Below are 24,411 nucleotides of genomic sequence, written 5' to 3'. Positions count from 1 at the left end.
AATAAAAATACACATATATAAACATACAACACTCAACTTACAGCTTAATTGTTGGATAACCTCGAACTCCAAACTCTGAAGCAATGCCTTGATAAGAAAAAGAATAAATAATTCTAAATTTTTTTAAAATGAGAAACTAGGTAATAAATGAGCCTTTTACTTAAAAAATATATATATATTTATACAAACCCATATAGATATGCTGTTTTCAATTCTTATAAAAGAATATAAACACATACAAAAAAGAAAAAACATGACATTCTCATACAAAATAATTACTTAATAATCCAACTTATGACCTGCACAAAAATACTGTAACAAAAAAAAAAAGCCAAAAGAGTAAATTTTTATCTCTAAAGTACTACTTTAAAAGATATTCTTGTTTTAAAAAAAACAATATATATATACACACACACATATATAAATAAAGTCTCACTCCTCATTTGACTTCATTTCCAGGACAAATATTTCTTCAAAAAAGGCCCGTCTCTTCCTTTAGTGTTTTCTGAGTCTTAAAAGAACTGCTTTGTATTTTAATGTTAAAAACATAAATCATAATTGCAAAATTAATTTAATATATGATCTAAAAGCAACTTTATCTACTTGTTTTAAAAGTTTCTGCTTCTATAATAACCTAGAGTAATTCCAGTTATTTCAAAGATTATTCTGAAATCGCACGTTAATTAAAATGAGACACAGTCACTACAGTGGCATCTTTTTGAGGGGAAGGAGAAATAGTAATGAAAACAAGCAAACAATAGAGAATTAGGACTTTAAGAGGTATAGTAATCACTATGGGAAATTAATACTATACTACTTTACAGATTCAAGGCAATTAGGACTGGAAAGAAGAAATAAAATATTCTCAGTTAGTAGACAAAACACAATATACTTATACTTATCCTAGTATATGCAAAGTATACTGTATTTACTCACATGATCTCTCCTTTTGTTAATTTTCTTTTATTTCCAGAATATATTCTTATGATAGCTGGGTATAAGAAAACTACCTCTATATCTACCTCTATATGTGAGTTCTGATTTACTCATCACTTTAGTAATCATTAATTTTGGTTTCTCATCACTCCCCATCAATACACAAGAATAAAGACAAAGTGAATTTGTGGCAAATAATATCGAAAATCTCTCCTCCTTCCCTTGTCAGCTCTAGAGCTTCTCCCTTAAACGCATGGAGAGAGGTGACCAGAAGGTTCTGGACAGTGATCAACAATGGTTATTAGAGGCAACACAAACAACAGAGGTAACAAAAATAGGAACTTGGTATATATATATATATGAAGATACAGGTTCTGCCTCTGAACAATCATGTGAACTTAGACAAATTACATAATTTATTTGTGCCTATCTCTAATTTAGGACTTATTCTGTCAAGTATATATATATATACACACACACATACACACACACACACACACACACACACACACACACATTTTATTGAAGTATAGTTGATTTACAATATTATATTAGTTTCAGGTGTACAGCATAGTGACAATATTTTTATAGATTATACTTCATCTACAGTTATTATGGCTGTATTTCCCTGTGCTGTACAATATATACTTGGTGCTTATTTATTTTATATATACTAGTTGGTAGCTCTTAATCCCACATTCTTATCTTGCCCCTCCTTGCTTCCCTCTCCCTACTGGTATCCACTAGTTTGTTTTCTATTATCTGTGAGTCCGTTTCAGTGCTGTTATACACATTCGTTTTATTTTTCAGATTCCACAAATAAGTGATAACATAAAGTATTTATCTTTCTCTGTCTGACTTATTTCCACTAAGCATAATACTTTTTAGGTCCATCCACGTTGTTACAAATGGCAGAGTTTCATTCTTTTTTTATGGCTGAGTAATATTCCATTGTATATATATACCACATCTTCTTAAGCTAATCGTCTGTTGGCCCTTGAGTTGTTTCCATGTCTTGGGTATTATAAATACTGCTGCTGTGAACACTGGAGTGCATGTATTTTTTCAAATTAGAGTTTTCATTTTTTCCGGATATATACCCAGGAGTGGGATTGCTGGGTCATATGGTAGTTCTACTTTTAGTTTTTTAAGGAACCTCCATACTGTTTTCCATAGTGGCTGCATCAATTTAATTTCCACCAACAGTATACAACTGTTTTCTCCACATCCTCGCCAACATTTGTTATTTGTAGACTTTTTGATGATGGCCATTCTGAGAAGTAAGAGGTGATATCCCATTGTACTTCTGATTTGCATTTCTCTAATAATTAGCAACGTTAAGCATCTTTTCATGTGCCTGTTAGCCATCTGTATGTCTCCTTTGGAGAAATGTCTATTTAGGTCTTCTGCCCATTTTTTGATCAGGTTTTTTTTTTTTTTTTTTTTTATTGAGTTGTATAAGCTGTTTATATATTTTGGTGTTAAACCCTTATTGGTTGGTGGTGTGATGAATTGGGCGATTGGGAATGACATGTATACACTGATGTGTATAAAATTGATGACTAATAAGAACCTGCTGTATAAAAAAATAAATAAAATAAAATTCAAGAATTAAAAAAATTTAAAAAACCCTTATTGGTTACATCATTTGCAAGTATTTTCAGGTCAAGCATATTCTAATTGAATACTGCTGTTACTAAGATTGCCCTCTTCCAAGAAAAAACACAGATTATGTGTGTAATGTATGTTCTTAATGCTCCCCATCCCAAATTAAGAAGTCAGGTGAATATCAGCCATTATTGCTTTCAACTAAACCTTATTAAAAAATGCCAAAATATAAAGACTAATAAAATTGACTGGAGGGGGCGGTGTAGCCCAGTAGCAATTGCTTACATAATTTAGTGTAAAATTTATTTGTACACAAATCAAATTTAAAAAATGAAATATGCAATCAATGAGAAAATACAGTGGTGGTATTTTATAGCTGACGTTATGGTTCTCATGATAGGCTTCAGAGAGAAAATCCCAGCTCCACACATAACCCCATCACTTAATTTCCTTGACCTCAGTTTTCTTACCTATAAGATGGAGATGATACCACCCACCTTTTAGCCCTTTGGTTCTTTGAACATTACTTTCATCTCTGACAGAATTTCAACTGACAATGACTGCTAAAACTTCAAAGGTAGGTTTTCCTAAATGTAAATGATTGTATAATTAAAGAGGCACACAGCAAGGCATGAGTTACAGGCACATAATGACCCAGGTTAGGGTTCCAACGTCTCCATTTATTGTCCATGCAGCTCAGTGTAAGCTCCTTCACTTTGGATTCTGTTTCCGCTTCCGGGGATACCACTCATCTTGTAGGGCTATGGGTGATATTTAAAACAAGGAAGTGTGGAAAAGAATCTAACAGAGAGTTCGGCACATACAGATGCTCAAATGCTGAGTCCATTTTCTTCTATTCTTGGTCCTGACCTCACTGTTAAGTAATTACCTGCTGACACACTAATGTGCAGAAAATATTAATAAGACCTAGCATGTGTAGATATCTTATAACTGGCAATAATATGCCTTCAACTACCCCTCAAAACAATTTTGTGAGGTGGGGTGACAGATGCTAATGTTATCTTTCAGATAAGCTAATACTTCGGAAGACTTGGTAACTTGTTAGAAAGCAAGCATTGATTAGGCAGCAGGGCCGATACTGAAACTCAAGTCTGAGTTTAAATCTTTTGTTCTTTATTTTTTCCTATCAAAGAACAATGGTTTATACAGAAACCTGAGATCAATTACATTACAAACTGAAGAATCCATCTGCAACGTGAATAACTTCCCCTGAAATTTTGTAATTTTATATGTTCAGAAAATAAGGTTAAGCATAAAGCTCCCTATTTCATTTGTTTTCTCCTTGAAATGATAACAACTTGATGGTTAAGATAGGCCTGATTTTGAATCATGGTGATCTTGGATTCTGGGACTAATTCTGCGGCTAACTTTGATGTCGGAAATTAGTAAAGTCAGTTCACTGCTAATTACCTTCTGTTACTTCATCTGCACAACGAAAGGAGGGAAAAAGTGAGGAGTTGAACTCAACCTGAAATCCTTTTCAGCTCAAAAATACTATTTTTCTTAGTGTTTACTGAGTGTCACTATGTGTCTAACATGGGAAGGGAATAAAATAATGCAGAGGTTCTCAACAGGGGGTGATTTTGCCCTCAATGTCTGGAGACATTTCTGGTTGCCACAACTTAGGGGGTGGGGAGAGGAGGGAGCTACTGGCATCTAGTGGGTAGAGGCCAAGAATGCTGCTAAATATCCTACAATGCATAGGAAAACTCTTCTCCCCCCCAAAACAAAGAATTATCTGGCCCAAAAGGTCAACAGTACCACGTCTGAGCAACCCTGAAATATAGTCACTGACTAAAAGGGCTGATAATCTAGAAAGGTAAGACTGATCCGCAAATCTATCTGAGATCTAAGAATCAGAATAAGAATGTTATTGGCCAAATGCCCTTGAAAGTTTATACATGAAAGGGGGATAAAATATGATCTTTACTATAAAATGATGTCACACTTAGGTTGAGGAATAAATGGAATTTCAGTGGTTTCATAATAGAAATCAGTACATGACTACAGGTAACATCATAACATTTTAACTTTTGAATGAGAAACAATTTTTGTGCTCATTTTTGGAGGAATATGTAGAAAAAGAAAGGCTAAAATAATATGTGAATTTACACTGGACATTATACAACTTTTTAATGTTATTTGATATATTATTAATTAAAACCATGCATCAAGAAATTTTTGATACACACAGGGCAGGTTAAATCATGAAAGTTCAAATCTCTCCTGTTCAAAACTTCTATACACAGAAATTTGTTGGACTGAGTATGATGGCATTTATTTCAATCACTGCAATTACATGATTGAGAAATAAGCTACCATGAAACAGTCTAAGAGATTTTCTACACTTGATCACTGAATAATCCTATCCCACCCTAAACTGAGATCCTATAAATAACTATCCATCAAAATAATACTTTACTCTGTGATTCTCTAACTTGAGTGTGCAGCAGAATCACCTGAAGTCCATGTTAAAAATACAGATTCTTATGACTCAATCTGATTTGCACTTGGTAGGGTTGGTGTGGGCCTTTGAAATCTGAATTTATACTGAGCACCCCAGGTAATCCTAATGCAGGCAGCCTGCAGAGTAAACGCTGGGAAACACCGATGCTATAAGCGTCTGAAAAGCAACCTATGGGGACGGAAGAAACATGTACAAAACAACCAATCCTTTAGTGCTCTATAGTTAGATGCAGAATACTGCCAACAGCTAGCCTGAAAAAACAATTCAATTTCTTCACCTGTTTGATTCCAAGTTCTACTAAAATGCCTGTATTTGAGGTGCCTTGAAATATTTAAGAAAACTTTAAGAATTATATGCCAAAAATCTATTTGTAATCTCTAGACGGTAGTTTTTGAATACTTAACTACTTTTTTTAGGAAGATGATATTTCTTTTCTCCATAGCACATAAAACATCTTCTTGATTCTATAACAGAATGAAAAATTCATCTATCACTGACATCAAACACTAAACACCAGACAATTTATTTATGTTTATTGGCTATCCTTTGACTGACTGAAATAAATGAATGACTATATGGACGCATGTATGTGTATGCATGTCTAATCAACATATATGCCTAGACACAAGAATTTACTTTCACAACAGTTAAAAGGAATAATTTCTTAAACACTGTAAAAGCTTATTTCAAGAAATACCAACTCAAGAATATTATCTTATCTCTCTCTCTAAGATAACTTCCTGCCATCGATCTCATCCCCTCTCAAAGTCGCAGCAATTCACTTGTGTGACTCAATAATTCCAGCTCTAACATCTCACCTGCACTCTAGTTCCCCATATTCCCAAACATCAATAAAGCAAAATACCACAAATTCAAAACAGCTGCTAACATGAAAACACACACAAAATTAAATGTATTATTCTTTCCCATTTAACCAGTGGTAATGTAGCTCAATGTGAATTGTGCTAGGAATCTTACACTATTATTTTCAATTGTTTTTCTTTATACCAGAGCCAATCTAGCACATCCGTGATTTAACCCTTGCAAATGTCTATAAGAATTACTGTTTCCTCTTTACTGCCCTGCCAACCACCCAAGTCTGCCCTCCCAGCACCCTATACCAAGATGCATACAAAAGTCCACTTAGATGATCTTTTTGTCTCTTACTGTTCTTTTCATCTGTTCTTCTTTTCAAAAACATATTTATCAAATCATATGCCTTCTCAAAAATGTGTATTACCTCTCAATTGACAACTGATAAAATCCAAAACACTTTGTCCCACCTGAGAGGCTCTTAAAATCTGGTATTATCCCTTAGCACCTTATAAGTACTAGCCATTGTTCTAGGGGTTTTGAATAAGAAATATTAATACAGTCCTCACAACCTTGAGAATTATCACTCTCTCATTTACAGACAAGGAAACTAAAATTAAGAGAGGTTAAGCACTTCCCCAAAGCCACAAAAGTAAGAGATGATAGACCTGGGCTTAAAACATACGTCTGTCTTGTTCCAAACTTATATCCAGAGTACAGTGCTGATTTCCTAAAATGAAATATGCATTTTGCATTTCATACTTCTACTTTCTTCATTAATTAAAGGAAAAGGGAACCTACATTTATTGCATACTACGAGGGACTGTACATGTGCTACCTCATTCTAATCTCAAAACAACCAATAAAAAATTCATTACAATTAAATATTTACCCGTGTGCAAATCAAAGTTTTAGAGACGTTAAGAAACTTTCCCCGTGCTACAGGGCAAAAGTAGTAGGCAGAGCTGTATTTGATCTACTTTCTGAAGCCATGCTCTTTCCAAATCTGTGTGATACCTCATACTTCTCTAAACTTAATTTTGCCTTTTCCCAAATCCTTTAAGACAGATGTTGGTAAACTTTATCTGTACAGGGTCTGATAATAAATATTTTAGGCTTCGTGGGGCCTACAGTCTCTGTTGTAACTACTTGAATCTGCCTCTGGGACATGAAAACAGCCATAAATAAGGGTAATCAAAGGAGAGTGACTTGTTCCAGTCGAGCTGTATGTACAAAGCAGGCGGGGGCCAGACTGTCCAGCACTGTGGTTTGCCAGTTTCTGCTCGAAGACATTCTAGTCTTTGGTACAGACTCACTAAACTCTTTTTCAGCTCTATGATTTTGCTTTAATATTCTCTCTAATGTGAACAGTTTCCCGATCCTAACTTGTATTTATCCTAACTCAGCTTGTCCTTTGAGTTCCCGTTACTCCTCTACCATGCCATTCAGGCTACTCAGACAGCAAACTCTCACTCTTAAGCCATGCAGCAATATCAAGAGTTCAACACTCAAATTTCTGTGGCTGTCTCAGGCAACTGATTATCTCAAGTGGGCTCAAAATAGGAACAATGGCTCATACATCTATATTGGGTATAAGATTAACATAGACTGCATATTACACATTCAATGGTTAATTCATCTAACTCATAAAATATACAGTCTGAAATCTCTAAGATAATTTTAATTTTACATGAGCAAAAAAATATATATATATATTTCTTCCTCTTACCTTGAATACTGCTTCATGTAATTAAAACACTTTCATTACGAGAACAGTAGAATAATAAACTGAGTAGATGCTTACTGGAATAGGAAGTAGCGTCCATCTTTCCAACTTTAACTGGAGAACCAATGCTTTTCATCTCGAGACCAACTTCATTCCAAACTGGTTCCAGTTTTTTACAATGGCCACACCATGGTGCATAAAACTTGTTTGAAGAAAAAGAGAGAGAGAGAGAGAGAGAGAGAAAAAACCACTAAGATACTGTGCTACTTTGGGTATCAATCTTAATTTTAAAAGAATCTTTTTGACTAAATGATTGGATAATAATCTATTTTAGACAAAAAGTCTAAATATAATTTTTAAAGTGGTTTCAAAATAAAAGAACACACATATACACAAACCTAGACAGGTCATCTCCTAGGATATACCTCAACACTGATACTACTTTAAGTTTAAATGACTACTGATATCTATTTAAAGTAGATGATTTACAATAAAGCATCTCTGCTCCCAAGTATGTCCATGTTATATATAAAATTAAACCACCAAATACACTTCATATATCATATGCACACCCCTTAAGTGTTAATGATAAATATCAATTTATTTCTATTACAAAAATTCCAACACAGAACAGCCTCTGCTGTTCTAAGCGTAACCACTGGTAAGATGTGGGGAATCATCAGGATGACTGGTTTGGTATAGTGACAAGTCAGGCTGATGAAACTAAAACCCTAGTTCGTTCCTCTTCAGAATCACCAGATGGCTGGGGTGGTACTTAGGTTCCTCCAGTGAAATAGCGTAACAAACTGCTTGTTGTACTTTTACGAAACAAGATTTATCTCTCTTTTAATATTACACTATGGAAATGTTCAAACATATACAAAAGGAAAACAGACAGAATTAAACAAGGGACCTTTATGCCTCATTGCCTAGCTTCAATAACTGTCAGCTCTGCCATTCTCATTCCACCTCTTTTGCTGCCACTCTACTTTTTTACTGAGGCATGTCAAAATGAATCCCAAACATCATAAGGTTTAAATACATTCAAAACGTCAAAGTGAGGAAAGGAAGATGAAAATCTGATTTTGTTCACTACTAAGATGAAAATATGATTTTGACTGCCAAGTGATATTACTATACTCAATCTCTCGGATAATATGAAAAAATAAGAGTGAATTCTGTAATAAAAGCATACCGTAATCTCCCTCAGACATAATCCACAAGTGGACCTCATTGAATTTCATCATTTCCCTGCCAGGAATCCTAAGGCTTTGACGTTCACTTTAATATAAAAACCCAAATGGTACTACCTGAGCGAACAAAGTGGGTAATATACATTAGTACTGTCTATTACATACTGGGGTGAAGAGAATGCGAAATAACACTTAAAATGGTACGGGCGGTTACTTAGTACAAAAAGTTTACATACTCACATCTACAAGCCAAATGTCATCCTTTCGATTTTCTTTAAATCTAAAAAACAAAAACAAGAAAACAAATCTTTGATTGTAGGTTTCCACTTTACAACTGAATAGTACAGGTAAAGAAAATAAATTGATAAATATAGGAGCATAGAACAAATTCTTTCAATAAATTTTTATTTTTACTGAGAGACCTCTAGATCTGATCCAATAAACATCTTAATAAAAGTAGAGAAATGATAATAGGAGTAAAGAATCAAAAAAAAAATTGAAGTGGGACTTTGTAGAAACACAGACAGACAAATGCTTTAGCTTGTAGCCCTTCTACTCCACTTACACCCGTGCATTACAGAGCAGGCCTGAGGCGTCAGCCTCGGAAAGGTCTGCTTGCAGGACTGGTCCCTGGGTGGCATCTGGGAACTTGAATTTCAGGAGGGTTCCCACCATTTCCTGTTAAGGGTGGTTCACTGGTCTCCCACTGTACAAACAATGTGGTTTGGTGATGAACAGCTACTTTCCTTCAGGGAGTCTGGAATTTTGGTAATGGCTAGGCAGAGGGGTGCTTGCATGGCCAATCCCCAATAAAAATTCCTAGGCAGAGTCTCTAATGAGGTTCCTTGGTAGGTAGCATTTCACACTTGTGGTTGCAACTCCTGATGAAGAAATTAAGCACGTCCTGTGTGACTCTACTGAGAGGACTCTTGGAAACTTGTTCCTGGTCTCCCCTGGAATTCGCCCCACGTGCCCTTTCCCTTTGTTGATTTTGCTTTGTGTTCTCTCACTGTAACAAATCATGGCTCTGACTTCCACGACAGGCTCAGTCCTCTGAGTGTTCCTAGTCAATCAGTGAAGCTGGAAGTGCTTTGGGGAACCCTGACACAATACTCTACCAAGAATTTTCCTAAAACACAGTTCTGATCATGTTACTCTTATTTGACATTTTCTAGGTCCCTTCCCACCACCTACAAAAAAAAGTACAAATTGCTACACTACTCTGGCTCCAACTTATCTTCCCACTCAAATATAAGCACCCAATCAAATATATATGATTATATATTTGAGTATATAATCATACCCAAATATGAGTATGATTTCCAATCAGACTATGGTACTTACCACAGCTAAACTCACAATGTTTGACTTTCTACATTCTTTCATATTCAAATCCTATCCAGCCAAAAGCACTGCTAACTCTGTCATGCCTTCCTAAGTTCCTCAAAGCTAGAAATGATCTCTCCATATCATCTTTACCCTCTTTATGATTCTCATCAATTTCCACACGTTGTAGTTACTTATATATTATCCAACCATAGATACGCTAAGCGAGAAGGAGTGTATTTGTTTCATCTCCTAGTGCCTTGCACAGTGATCTATATTCAATTTGTACTGGATGAATGACAAAAGTTCTCTGTGGGGATATTCTAATAAGATTCTTAACCCTATAGGTAAGACAAAGAGAACATATCCCCATACCATAGCTGTTAAGTCCAAAGATGTTCACATCTACACAACTACAACACAGTCTGCTGTGTACCACAGACAAGGACAGCGCCCTTAATCAATCCCCCAAATATTTTGGCTTGGCTCCCCTTGTGGTTTATAGTAAAAAGTTCTATTTTATATTCATCTCGTGGGGCTACCCAGGAAAGTGTCACAGCCACCTAAAGCAAGTTGTTGAACCAGAGCCCTCTAATTGATGGTCATTATTCTTGAGGTCTTTGTAGACAAAACCCCATGCTCTGCACCCAGCGGCCAATGTTGGAGGTTGCCGTCCCCCCCTCCTTGATGTTTAATAGCCATCCTCCTCTCCCACCAATTTGAGTCTTTGGGAAGGAGTCGAAGGGTACAGAAGTCCCTTACAGAGCCCCACATGGAGTGGAAAGTGTCGTAATTGCAGAAGGGCATACAGTTAAAGGAAGGGGCAGACAACGTGTTTGCACATGCAGGGTTAATGAGAAGTACCAGACTGGGGAACTGCTGCCTTCAGCCCCCAGGCCGCTTGCCTGAGATGTGTAATCCAGGCCGTGGTAATCTTGTCCCCTCCCATCCGCTGATTAAACCTGTCCTTTAACTGTTCATTAAAATGCTCAACACCCCTGTAGATTAGGGGTGATACGGAGAGTCCACTGTATGCCCCATGACTGAGCTCACTGATGTGTAGCTTGGACTGCAAATCCAGGGCTGTTAGCAGATACAGTGCTCTCAGGGAACCTGAATAGGAAACAAATGTCGTCCTATAGGGCCTGACAGTGTGGCCCGAGTCAGTGGAATGCATGGGGATGGCTAGACAAAGTGTCAACTGCAGTCAGGATCCAGGGGGATACTATGGGTGGGATGAGGTGCCTAATGTGTTCCATCTGCTGAGAACGCCCTGGCCCAACGTGAAGTAATGTGTTCCTGGGTAGTTATGTTTAGCCTTGACCAGGGTCTGACAAGCGGGACAGCTTTTTCATGCTGGTTCAGTCTTCCCACAGCAGTGGCAATCTGTGCAGGCCAGCTCAACCTACAACAGTGTCTGAATTTCCAAGGGCCATCCTCTTGTGGATCCAGGAGGCAATTAGCTGCACATCTGCTTGCTCTGGGGTGGAGAACAATTCAGTTCCTGTGTTCAGCTGACAAGCACGGGATGCTCATTGGTTGTTTCCCTTTGTCAGCACAGGGGCCTTCCTGGTGAGCAACCACGGAGGGAACACAACGCTTAGTAGGGGCAGAACCGATCTTCATCTCAATGTCCCATCCTCACAGGGGGTCTGCTTTATATGCCACACAACCAACGGCCAAGCCATTTGCCAGAGCCCAGCGAGTCAGTGAACATACAGCAGGGCCTATGTGCGAGGGCTGAAGCGAGGAGCAGGTGGGGGAACAGCAGGACAGATCTCAGTCTTCCACACTGCATGAAGCTGCCCATTGTGCAAAGGTCCTTTACCATGCTTGGGAAGGACAGGTCTCTTTCAGGTTGGATGCGGGCTGCGCCCAGTTCCATCCCAGGAAGAGCCATCAGTGAACCAGGCCCATAGGTGGTATGGGAGGTCTCTATTATCCGGGTCCCCCTTGGGCCAGAGGAGGCAGTGGCTCCTCGGGTGTTACTCCTGGGAGGTGGGGGGACACTCAGGAGACCTTTTCACTGAATTGTGAGACTCCAGCTGAGCTCCTGGAGGTGCCATTCCTAGTTCATGAGATTCCAAAGCTTTCGTTCTGCAGCAACATGATTAGAATATCTGCTCGTGAGTCTACGACCACACTCATCCATCAAGGGCCAACAGGCCAGTAACTGCCTCTCAAAAGCCATGTATCTTTCAGCCCACTTGGGGGGCTTATCAGGTCTGTGCTGGTTTGTGATGTCGTCCTTCTGCCACAGGCTCCCGTCAGCGAACTGAGAGGTTGCTGAGATGTGTAACTCAAACGGCAGATGTGGACCAGTGAGACCCAGGAGAAAGGAAGCCTGGTGGCCTGCCTAAGGGCCTCTAGAGTATCCTGTTGGTTGGTGCCCCACTCAAAGGCAGTGGCCTTTCTAGTACCTGATAGATGGGTGCCAGATCCCTGCACGAGTTATGTGACAACATCAGTAGCCCAATAAGCCCATCAATCCCTGAGCCTTTTTTATTTTGGGGGTCAGAAAGGGCCAAGAGTCTGGTAATGATCTCCTCTAGAATGAGATGTTGTACTGCTTCCCAGATCACCCCCCAGGAATCTCAGTTGTTACACTTTGTGGGTATTAACAGCCCAGCCATGTTACCACCTGTGAGTCATCATGGTGTCGGGTCCTTGTTGGACAGCGACCCTGTCTGGGCAATCTAGGAGCTGTTATCAGTAGAGTGGAAGGTCTGTGCTCCCTCTAGGAGTTTGTCCAGGTCATGGCCTACCTACTGAGAGCAGACAGGCAGGGAATTTAGATAAGCACAGGATATTAAAGGTGCGCTGAATCCATTCCCAATGAAGGAAATTGATCCGTATCAGCCCAGTGAAGACACACGCTGGCACCTGACATCATTAATGCCGCAGACCAAGCTCCCTCTAGTAGCATCTTCCTGATGTCAGGTACCACCATGGTACTGAGCCACCTGTCATCAATGTTTAGTCTCCAAGTACCCAAGGCCTTGTGCACAGGCCAGAGGGGGTCAGGGGGTGGGGGTGTGGGGCTCCTGAATAGAAAAAGGCTCACAGAGCACTCTGGCTTCCTTCAGCTCAGCTATTTCTTTTACTCACCAGGCAGCCAACACCGTTTTGGGGAGACAAAGGCACTAAGTGCTGAAGGTCGGGTAGGTTCAGTCTTGCAGTGCTCCAAGAAGATGGCCTCAAGTGCAGCAACCCCCACTGGGGCCTGGGGACCAGGGCAAGCAGGAGCACACACAGCTAACACATCTATACCAGTTAACATGCTGAAGAGGAGGGGCCCAGAAGTGCTCAGCCAGAACCGGGCCTGGGCAAGCGTGCTGGCGTTGGTCATCACAGACTCAAAGCCTGACAGCATTATACGTCTCCTCCTCCTCCTGGTAGCAGGGGCTGTATGGATCATACTCACCTGTATACTGATACCCAAAAGGCCTAAGAAGTGCAACTCTCCTCTACCTCCCCAATGAACTCTGACCTTGGCAGCCCCCCCCCCCGGGGAGAGAGAGGCCTCAACCGAACACCCTGTCAAGGTCTGGGTAAAGGTTTTGGGACTCTCTGACTTGTCTCCAGACTCACTAGGCAGGATGGTGGGCGTTATTCTAATAGCCACAGGGCTGTCATCATGCTGACCTTTGAAAAAGCCCATCAGACCCCTCACAGGTTGGTACCTGGCCATGAGGTCCTTGGTAAGGAGCCTATCAATCTCCTCCTTTGAGACCCCATTATCGAGCAACCTCACTCAGAGCTTCTGGAAAGGCTCTTGCATGGGTCATTCCAGAGAGGGCACCCAGTTCCCACTTACTGTCACTCTGTGCTGGTCAACCTTTGTGTTCTTCATGGTGGCTGCTTTTTCCATGTCCAGAAATTTGTCAGTTAAGGCTTGGACTGTGTCACAGACTGACTGACCTGACTTCATGAGGAGGCTTAACTGGGTCCAGTAACAAACAGGAACAGGAAGGACAAACCTAGAGCTCTGAGTCTGCTTGACAGTCTCATTACTCACTGTTCCTAATCCCGCACCACAGGCCCAGGAGACCACCAGGAGGCTTGCAGGGCCACTTCCTCCTCTGTGAAGGAGGGCCAGATGTGTTCTTCAGTTACCGGAAACTCACTACAGATGGGCCCAAACCGTTAGTTCACGGAGCACCCGGCCGAGGAAGGTTAGGGTCCTGGGCATCTGCACCTGCCCATCCCTGCTTCTGCCTCCTCCTTAAGCAAAGTCACGCTGTTAGGGCGTTCTTAAGGATCAGGTCTAGAGCGACACACCCTTCCAGGCACCATGAAGTTTAACAAAATCACCTCTGTGTTAACCTGAGAATCAAAGTGCCCATCAACAATCCACTAGGGCGCCCCAATACCCATTATCAAGGCTGCTGAGTGCCCCGTGGCATCTTTGGGCTTTCTGCTCTTCCAGAGCAGGACTGTGCCCAACTGACCACCCTGCTGCTGTACCAATTCTGTTGTGTACAGGTGGTTAATTAGGACAACAAGCCAAACTGAAAGTCACAATCAAGACTTTATTCACTTACTGCAACAGTGCAAGCCAAGAGGCAGAAAAACCGGTGCCAGCCCTTCAGTGTTCCATTTTTCTGGGTGGAACTGGAAGAGGCGAGAGGGCAGGCGAATGCAGCACAGACAGAGAAATTCACCTCACTGCTGAGGAGCCCTGAACCAAAGGCTTCTGCCTCTCTCAGGACCCATGGGCAGAGGGAGGGAGAAGGGAAAGGACAGGAGTGGAAAGGTACTGAGTCCTAGTGGAGAAAAGTGCCTCAGCCACACCCCTCAATAAGGAGCTTCCCAGAGGAGGTGTTCCTAAGAAATGCCTTAGGTGAGGCCCCCAACAAGAAGGCCTTCAAAAGAGGCAACAGGGCTAAGAATGAAGACACGCACATGAGCACGGCTGCCCTGGGGGCCTGAGTCTATGACTACAACTCCCTCCAGAGACTGCAGGGCATTGGCTGTACCCCAAGTCTGGTGTGGGAAGGGCAGCTTCCCGCTGGAGGCCTGCCAGGAAAAGCCTTGTAATTGCCTATGGTCAGGCCTGAAAGATCAATCACGCACAGGATTTTGGTCTGAAGCAGCACTCCTCACCTACTATAAGCAAGGCCTTGTGATTAATGCTGTGTTACGGCGTGGTTACCAAATTCCAGCCCCCACTCAGTAGTGACTAAGGCCAAAAGACTTAACAAATGTACAGGTAAAATGGTAAGACAGAAGAGTTTGCCAATTTTTTATTCTTATAACTGTTCATAAAACTCTTGAGCACAATCCCATTTCACACATATATAGCACTTAGGGCAACTCCTGGAACAAAACTGGTGCTACATTAGCATTGGTCATTACTGTCTCTGTTATTAAAAGATTACATTCACACTTCTTAGTACATTCGAAACTAATATAATATTGTAAATCAACTATACTTAACAAAAAAAAATCTACCTCCATACAGAATTAGCAAATTATGTAGTGTAGATTAAGTGCTCAATAAAACAAGTGTTATTTAAAAAAATATTAGATTCATACAAATATTCAGATAACATCACAGTTGGAAGAAGTGAAGATACTATTTAAAAAATATATACTCACGATTCATCTAAATCTTCTACATATCCTTTACAGAAAGCCATATCAAGTAAAAAAACTGAAAAAAAAAAAAGACAAAATGTATACAGTATAATAAATGCTGATTTATCTTTTGGCTTATATGCTTATTCACCTATAAAATGTTTTTGGTTTTTTACAGCCTACCAAAAAACTCATCATTCATCCATCCCAGGGCACAAATGATGCAAAAGCATAAGTACTGTAGTTCACCTGTTTAATAAATATTTACGACCGTATGGTGACAGCAAGTTCTATGTAGGCTAGTAAATCTGAGACACCGAATTTCTCTTTAAATATATGTTTATTTCCATCCTATTTTTCCTTTTTACCATTCCATCTTTTTGGAGTAGAGATGAAAATTGTTCTTCTATATTTCTTTTTCTCTAGTAACAATTATCTTCTCAGTATAAGCTTCAAACGCCATTCAAAATACCGTTCCCCCCGCCCCCAAACTGATAGATAGAAACAAAATTGAGCTACACTCCTAATACTGATTACAGAACAGTGCTTGGCACGTAGAGGGAACTAAACGGCTGCTGTGTGAGTGGACACACTGAGGTGAGAACCAGGGTACCCGATGCCGGCCGGAGGATGAGAAAGGGCAACACGCCCGCAGGTCACTTCTCACATCGCACAGCCCCCGGAGGCCCGACCAGGGCCCGTCCTTGAACCTCCCTCTCTTGGCCCCCGCGTGGGTAAAGATTCTTCAGATGTGACAAGACTCAGAACCCAAAGGCAAAGCAGGTTTGGCCGCCAGCTGGGAAGGCAGCATCCTTGACACCCATCGACGGAGTCAGCGCTCCTGAAACTTCCTGCCGCACCGAGAACGGAAGCAAACGGAAAGCGCGGATGCCCAGCGAAGCTGCGCCTGGGAAGGACCCTAAGGCGTCTGCTCAGTCTCGGGACCCAGGACCCGGAGGGCATCTCGGAGGCCCCGCAGACCTCTCCCCACCCCGGGCCAAGACCCTGCCAGGCCCCCGCACCCGATCCCATCGGGGGAGGGTCCCCGCGCCCGCCCGCATCGCCCCGCTCGGCCTTTACCTGTGGCGCAGAGCCGCAGGGCGGCCCCGCGTCTCCGAGCTGCCATGCTCGCCGCAGAGGAGCTGCAAGAGCCGACTCTGCAGAGCGGAGAGAAAGACACACCGGCAGCCGCCGCCTGCGCTCCCGGAAAGGGAAGCCGGCCGGCCTGGGCGCGGAAGGGAAGCTCGGCGGGGGCGGGGCAGGCCGGCCTCCGCTACCCTCCTAGGACCCCTCCGACCTCCGCCTTGAGCATGCGCGGAACTGCGGCGCCTGCGCGGAACTGGGACGCCTGCGCGGTCGCGTCCTCGAAGCCTCTGCTCCGGGGACCGCCTCGGGGAGCGTGGGAACCTAGTGTAGGGGAGCTTTCCTGTGGGGGCGGAGTGTTGCGTGGGTGTGCGTGGGGGGGGGGTCGGGGGCGTTTCCGGGAAGTTAAACGCCTGCTAGACTTTGAGCGGAAGCTGGGGGAGGCTGGCAACGCTTGAGGCTGAATCCTGCCGTCTCTTTCACCTGCTGCTCTTGAGCAGTTAGCAATCAAATTCGTGAAAAGAGGTGGGTGTTAGCAGTGGATAGAAAGATGGAAGGCTCTGGGTGCTGCGTGACCTTACATATGTCTCCAGAATGAATTTGGAATTTTCTTTGGCCCTGTTTGCAGAATGCGAGGTCTGTCTCATTTTGCTCCATGAATGCGTTTTTGCCAAGAGTCCCCTTTAAAAAAGTGTTTCTCTTGAAACCTGAAAACATGAAGCTGATCATGGGATATTATTTTTTTTTTTGATAATTTGTTCCAGTTTCCTGATTTTTGAAATAAAATACTTACCAGAAAATATTTATATTGCTATCTGTTTTTCTGCATAACAAAAGTAATTTATAAAAGCGATCTAGTTTTATACGGTAGTGACTGCTGCGGAAACTACATCTGACTTAATATGGAACTTTTATAGGAGGAGAAATAGCAGAGGATTTAGATTAAGTCAATTATTGAACGTGTGTTATGAGAACAGAAATGGATTATGATGTCAGCCCATTCACCGTAGGTTCAAAATTCCATCAGGCAGAAAGCTCATAAAACACTGCTATTCCTAATGACTAGAAGATTAAGTTATAATCTGATTGAGAGCAAACCCTAGGTTTCATTCCTTTTATGCATACAGCATAGTAGCCGGTGCGGGCATTCAGCAGATTCAAATACGTATATTTTTAAATTGAGCATCTAGTTTATTCTAAAAGTTTAACATATGTAAATATTTAATCCTCACGAAAGTTCTCAAAGAGTGTAAATGAGGACCAAGGGGCTCAGAAGCTAATTTGGTTAATAATTTAAAATGATGGAGTTGCCATTTGAAACAAAGTCCCAGACTCCAGAGCTGGAATTTTTTCTGTAACAGGACATGACCTCTCAGGATTTCTTTCTGCCCTGGAATTTTCTCCCTTTCTCTTCCTTGTCTCCTTTTTCAGTCATCCTATTTTGGCTAATGGTACAAATGTTTGACCAATTTCCCTGGAAGTTATGCTAGGTATTTCCCTACTTAATATTTTCCATATTTAACTGCTCACCGCATCTTGTTGCTTTTATTGCCTAAATATCTCTTCAATCTGTCCCCATTTTCTTCATCTCCATTATCCCCAGGTCAGAGTCTCATCTTCTCTTGCTTGGATAATTGAAATAGCCTCCTAATTGGGCTCCTAGCCTCTAGTTTCCCCTCTAAGGCACTCTGTGTGTCACTTCCTAAATGGATGTTTCAGAAATACAATTCAGAACTTTAATACAACATCAGATTACTTTAAACTTTAACACTGCTCGCTGGGATACAGAATAAAATCATAGCTCTATACTATGTGCTAGTACTTTCATTATCTGTTGTTTCCTCTAATTTCTCCCCCATTAGTCCCATCCTCCACTAACTATGCAGCGCTCGCAACAGTTCCCTACTGAACCTGCCTTGTTGTTCTCATCCCTTGCACTTTGTGTAAGATAATCTTCGTTAGTTAGATTGAATCTTATTATCATCAGCGTGTTTGCTATTTTAGCAAAAATCTCCTATGTTGCACTCTCTTTAAAAAAGACTTTACTTTTTTAAAAGCAGTTTTAGATTCACAGCATAATTGAGAGGAAAGTACAAAGGTATCTCCCCAAAAGAAGCAGACTAAAAAATTCTCATTCTCATCTGTTTCAAAATTCTGTCTTCCACAGTGTGTAAAAGAAAATATATTTTTTTATAATTTTCATCACAGCTTAAATTAGCAGGTGGAGTACAACAAAACCACTCTTGACCCAGGCCTGTGCTTCCCAATAGCATAACCACTAGCCACATGTGGCTATTGAGCTCTTGAAATATGGCTAGTGAGATGCAGTTACTGAATACTAGTTTTATTTAATTTCGATAAACTTAAATTTTAAATTGATACTTGATTCAGTTACTGGAAAATGTTTAAGTATGGCTGGAAAAACCTAAAAATACATTGGACTTTGAAAACAGTAAAAAAAGAATGTAATGTTTCTCATTATCTTGATTATGTCGAAATTATAATATTTTAGGTATGAGATCATAAAATGTATTAAACTTAATTTAACCTGTTTCTTTTTATTTTTCAATGAGACTACTAGAAAATTTAAAACTACATATGTGGCTTGCATTATATTTCCATTGCACACTGCTGACCTAGACAACCTGAAAATAATCAGAATAGAGCATTGATCTGAAAATGGTCAAAACAAAACAAACTTTTTAAAGGTTTTTGTATAGAAAACAGGCTAAATTTACAAATGCTAAAACTTGTGTTTAGTAAGTTCATAGTACAATATGGAATACATTTTTAATTAAAAATGTGTGTTTTTCCTGATTATCTGTCTCCAGTGGTGATGAATTTCCTTGACATTTAGAAGGTTCTGTATTAAATATGACATGTTTTTAGGAAGCCTTTCAAATTAACTACATATTATACATATATATGCCTTGTGTGTTATACAGACATATCCTAACCAAAAGGCATGTACAAGGATGTCTATAGCAGGTCTATTTGTAATTGTAAAAAACTGAACAACTCAAATGTCTAATAGAATGGATACTATAGCAATGTGCTATGTAGCAATAGAGAATGAATTAACTTTTGTGGAGGGAACTCCATCGATGCATCTCATGAACAAAATGTTGAGCAAAAGTGAGAAACCAAAGAAAGGTAGTCACTACATGATATGATTTGAGCTTAAAGCTCTAAAAACAGCAAATTAATCAAGAGTGTTAAAAGTCAGGGGTACAGCTAAGGTTTTGTTTCTTGATCTGAGTGCTGTTACACAGATGTGTTTACTTTGTGAAAATGCATTGAGCTCTGCCCTTATGGTTCATGTACTTTTCTGTATATAGACTCTAACAATAAAAGTTTAAAGGTAAGAATAAAACTATATTTTTTTAAATGGAAAGATCATTGTACAGCATTAAAGCGGTGCTTCTCATATGTACTAAGCATCAGTTACCTGGAGAGCCTGATCAAACCCAGTTTCCAACCACTCCTTACAGACTCTGAGTCAGTAGTTCTGAATTTGTATTTCTCACAAGTTCCTGGGTGATGCTCTTGCTTCTGGTCTGCAGATCTCATTTAGTGGTGTTGAGGGAAAATAAATTCAGAAAATACTATTAATTTTTAGATTGATTTGTGTAACATATATGAGGAAAAAAACTAGAAAAAAATTACATTTTATAGTTGTTTAATGGTTTTATTGTTAATTTTAAATGACAATTTTAAAAAGTTTTATTTTTAAATGTCTCAGTTTTAACTTCTAATATGGGAAATACTGTTAGACACAACCCACATTTTTTTAAAAAAGGTCTTTGGAGTCCTCGGTATATTTTTAAGAATTTACAGAGGTCCTGAGACCAAAAGTTTGAAAACAAAGTAGACATTTATAGAACTCTACATTCAACAAGCAGGGAATGTATACACATGGAAAAAGTAAGAGAAAATCGTATACCTAGTGTATCATAAAGTAAGTTTCAACAGATTGAAAAAAATTTGTTATTGCTAATATATTCTTTGACCACAACACAATTAGTTTATAAATCTATAACAAAAGAAAATATTACCCAAATCTAGAAATTTAAAAACACAAATAACATGTTTGAAAATGATAGGAACTACAATATACTTAGAACTAAACAAGAAAGGAAAATATGCTTATTAAAATTGTAGGATGCAGGAAAATCTGTACATTTAGAGAAATTTATAGACGTAAATGTTCTTTTATTTTAGAATGAAAAAGAATGAAAATCAGTGAAATAAATATTCTCTTTAAGAAGTGGGAGAAACAACAGAAAAAGAAGGCTCAAAAGATAAAAAGGGACATTCATTTTATTTTATTGTGCTAGGAACTGTTCTATGCACTGAGAACATAGCATTGAACAAAGTGGACTCTAGTGAAGTTTATTTTCTAGTGGGTTATAAGAATTATCACTTATGGCACATATATAGTCAGGCTGTGTTCTAAATGCTTTAAACCTTAACTCATTTAGAGAGATAGGGAAAAAAGATACAGTAGAGAGACTCAAAGAAGTCCTAAAGTGTGTTTTTTGAAGCAATCGATAAAATGGGTACATTTCTTGTTATAGTGAATCCAGCAATAGAGAAGACATGAAAGAGGATGAAGAAATGAAAATACATCTAAAGCATTCAGAAATCACCAGGATACAGGCTGAATCATACTTCAGGCCCAGGGAAGTAGAAGTCATTTTAATCTTGGACCAGTTAAAGTAAGACAGCTCCTTCATTCATCCCATTCTTATTCCCTACATACCAGGTCTTGAAGAGTCAAGGCCCAGTTAGCTAACTGGGAAAGGCAGAAGAGAGAAGGTAAATCAAGACCCTCTATCCCACTGCAAGTTTCCAGCCTACAACAGTCTCTTGGAGGGGAAGGAGAAAATGTTGCCATTATTGATTATTCAATAAACTAATTACTAATTAATAATATTAGGACCAAAAGAGGGGCATAAATATAGATAGCCGAGATTAAAAAGATCAACTTTATCGCAATATCTATGAAAAAATGAAATCGGAAAGTTATAAAAATTCAACATACCAAGATAGATTCTAAAGCTAAAAAGATGGTAATTGGATAGCCATTAAAGAAATCGAATCAGAAGTTTGAAATTTAAAAGAAAATATGCTATACAACTTTTATGGAAAAAAAAAAGTCTCTTACAAACTCTTTCAGAGAATAGAAAAATAGGTAACACTCCCCAGTTGGTTCAATAAAGCTTGTATAAACTTGGTAACAAAACCAGAGGAGGCCTGGAATGAGAAAGGAATTATACAGGTCAATTCATTCATGAACAAAAATGGAAAAAAATTCCAAATAAAATATTATCAAACCAGATCTAGCAAAGCACCAGAAAAACAAACGTGGGTTAACATTAGGGGGAAAAATTAGTGTAAATTTTGCATAGTAACAGATAAAAGATGAAAAATATGTAGTCATTTAAATGATTAAATGCAGTGAAAGAATTTGATACCTATCAACTCCCCAATCGTAATAGAAAATTAGGAATAGGACCATTCTTCAACATGATGTGCTGTGCAGGTTAATTTCTGGCAGACCTGGACTCTGTCTGAACTGTATTGCTAAAGTTCCTGCATGACACTAACCTCTGGTTCCAACACGTGAAACATGCTGATTAGTGACGTCGCTTTTGTAACCATGGTTTGGAGGAGTTTTAGGGTGGTTTTTACGAACCTGTCAGCATTGTTTATTGGCAAGAATGAGATTGATGATTTGCATCCCCCCACCTGGAAACGTCTACTGTTAAGGCTGATTTTGTAGCAAGAATATGTGTATATGACCAGCAAAATATTTTATAACCCAGTGATATTCCATTTTGGGCTCCCTAGTTCCAAGGCATTCTATGCACATGTAGATCTTTCTGATCTAAGAAAGAAAGTGCTTACAACCATGACCCTTATAGAAGACAGAAACTTGTACCAAGCCTTCCCAGACCCCTCGCTATGAGACAGTCTTTGGCAGTGATCTGAACCTTTATTTCAACACTATGGTTATATTGTATCCTTTTCCTATAGTACAGTATAAATTTATAAGCATTGTTATTTCGGGGTCCTAAGCAGTCTTCTTTAGCAATCAAACACTCTTTTGGTACAGTTGGCATTAGACGTGAGATCGCTTAGAAGACTTCTGACTTACTTTTTGCTGAAAGTGTGGCTTAGGCATTATTCAGAAAGAAAAAGGATGATTCTGATAAAGGGGATGAAAATGGACTATTGGTGCAGAGGTGGTTTCCACACTTGGTTTGAAGTTGCACAGGCTTTGAAATCAGTTACTGATTATAAGACTTTCCATTGCAATCTAGAAATGATAGAACCTAAATGCCAAGAGCGAGCAAAATTAGAAGACAAGAGCAAACTGATGGCAGGTTGGCTAAATCCGTTCCAGTTGAAGCTTTTAACGTTAGCAAAAGTAAAGGTTCAGAATATCCTTGGGTTGAGTTTCATCCTCTTTGGCTAGCAAGTGGAGCTCCAACCACAGGAACCTGGGCAGTATAACTTCTGATGGGTCAGTTTAGCCTGGGAGACCCGACACAGCCAAGAAGGTAATCCAGGCAGGGCCAGTAGATCATGGAGGGCAGGAAACCAGTGGAGTAAGGGATTAATTAGTAACAAAGTGGAGGTGTTTTGTAAATTGTTACAAGCACTGTCCTGATGACCCTTGTTAAAATGGCTCCTGAGAATTTTAGATCAAGTTGCAGTGTCTCTGGCTTGGAACACTGTTGAGTAGAGGGGGATGTTTGCATTCATCCCTGATCCTCTTGGCTGCTGTCTCTGTGGGGATAGTTCTAGGAAAAATCATTGCTGACAAGAGTGGATTAGGACAGGAGCTATTCATTCCTAGAATGAATAGAAGAGAAGAGTAATTACTCTGTCCTTCCCTTGTCATTGAAATGTCAGTATCTACTGAAGCTGCAGAAATGCTGCTGATGCAGGCAGCGCTGGACTGGCTCTGTGACAGTGAAACAAACTCACTATTTGATGCCTCTCACCCAGGTTATGATACAACGCGTCCCACCATATGTGATTTTGCTCTTGAGACCTCGGAGGATGTAAAAGAGGCAGTTTTGGATCTTTAATCCCAGCTTCCTCCCATAAGACTTCAAGATAATTCAAATGTTAGGGTTTTACCAAAAAAAGTAATCGAAACAAGTAAAGGGCAAGAATTCAGGACCTAATGGTGTGGAAGTGTTTAGATGGTTAATTTAAAATGGCTTTAAAAAGGAGGAAATTGGATAGAATTTTATATGAAGCCAAGGAAACACAACTGTCTCTCCTTGAACTTCCCAAGATATAAAAACATCGAAGCAGAAATGCTTGTCTTGTCCAAAATTAGGGGAAATTCAGATAGAGAAAGGTTCTCATGAGCCTACAGCATCAAGTTTCCAAAATGCACACATTTACTACTAAGGCAAGGTATGGGTTTTCTATTACTACTTCTTGAAACAATAGAATTTAGTATCTCATGGTTCTATAGATTAGAAGCCTAGTAAGTTCAGCCAGTTTCCGTGCTCCAGGTCCCACAAAGCCAAAGTCAAGGTGTCAGAAGGCTCTGGAAAAGAACTTACATGCTCATTCCAGTTGCTGGTAGAATCCACTTCTATGTGGGTGTGGAACTGCAGCCCGTTTCCTTGCTG

General features: G+C 39.8%; 1 protein-coding gene across 1 annotated transcript in view; it reads right to left on the bottom strand.

Annotated features, from left to right (window-relative positions):
* TMX3 (thioredoxin related transmembrane protein 3) overlaps positions 1-16,995 on the bottom strand; it is a 43,990-nt gene extending 26,995 nt beyond the window's left edge. The window contains exons 1-5 of the mRNA XM_061168857.1: positions 16,751-16,995; positions 15,692-15,746; positions 9,005-9,044; positions 7,650-7,773; positions 42-87 (exon numbers count right to left, since the gene is read on the bottom strand). Of these exons, the coding sequence (XP_061024840.1) occupies positions 42-87; positions 7,650-7,773; positions 9,005-9,044; positions 15,692-15,746; positions 16,751-16,796 (311 nt within the window). The 5' untranslated portion in view covers positions 16,797-16,995. The remainder of the gene's footprint in view (positions 1-41; positions 88-7,649; positions 7,774-9,004; positions 9,045-15,691; positions 15,747-16,750) is intronic.
* Between the last annotated feature and the right edge of the window lie 7,416 nt (positions 16,996-24,411).

The sequence above is a fragment of the Eubalaena glacialis genome, chromosome 15 (assembly GCF_028564815.1).
Source record: "Eubalaena glacialis isolate mEubGla1 chromosome 15, mEubGla1.1.hap2.+ XY, whole genome shotgun sequence".
Taxonomy (NCBI): domain Eukaryota; kingdom Metazoa; phylum Chordata; class Mammalia; order Artiodactyla; family Balaenidae; genus Eubalaena; species Eubalaena glacialis.
The sequence above is the reverse complement of the archived record's forward strand: the minus strand, read 5'-3'. Positions and strand labels throughout refer to the sequence as shown.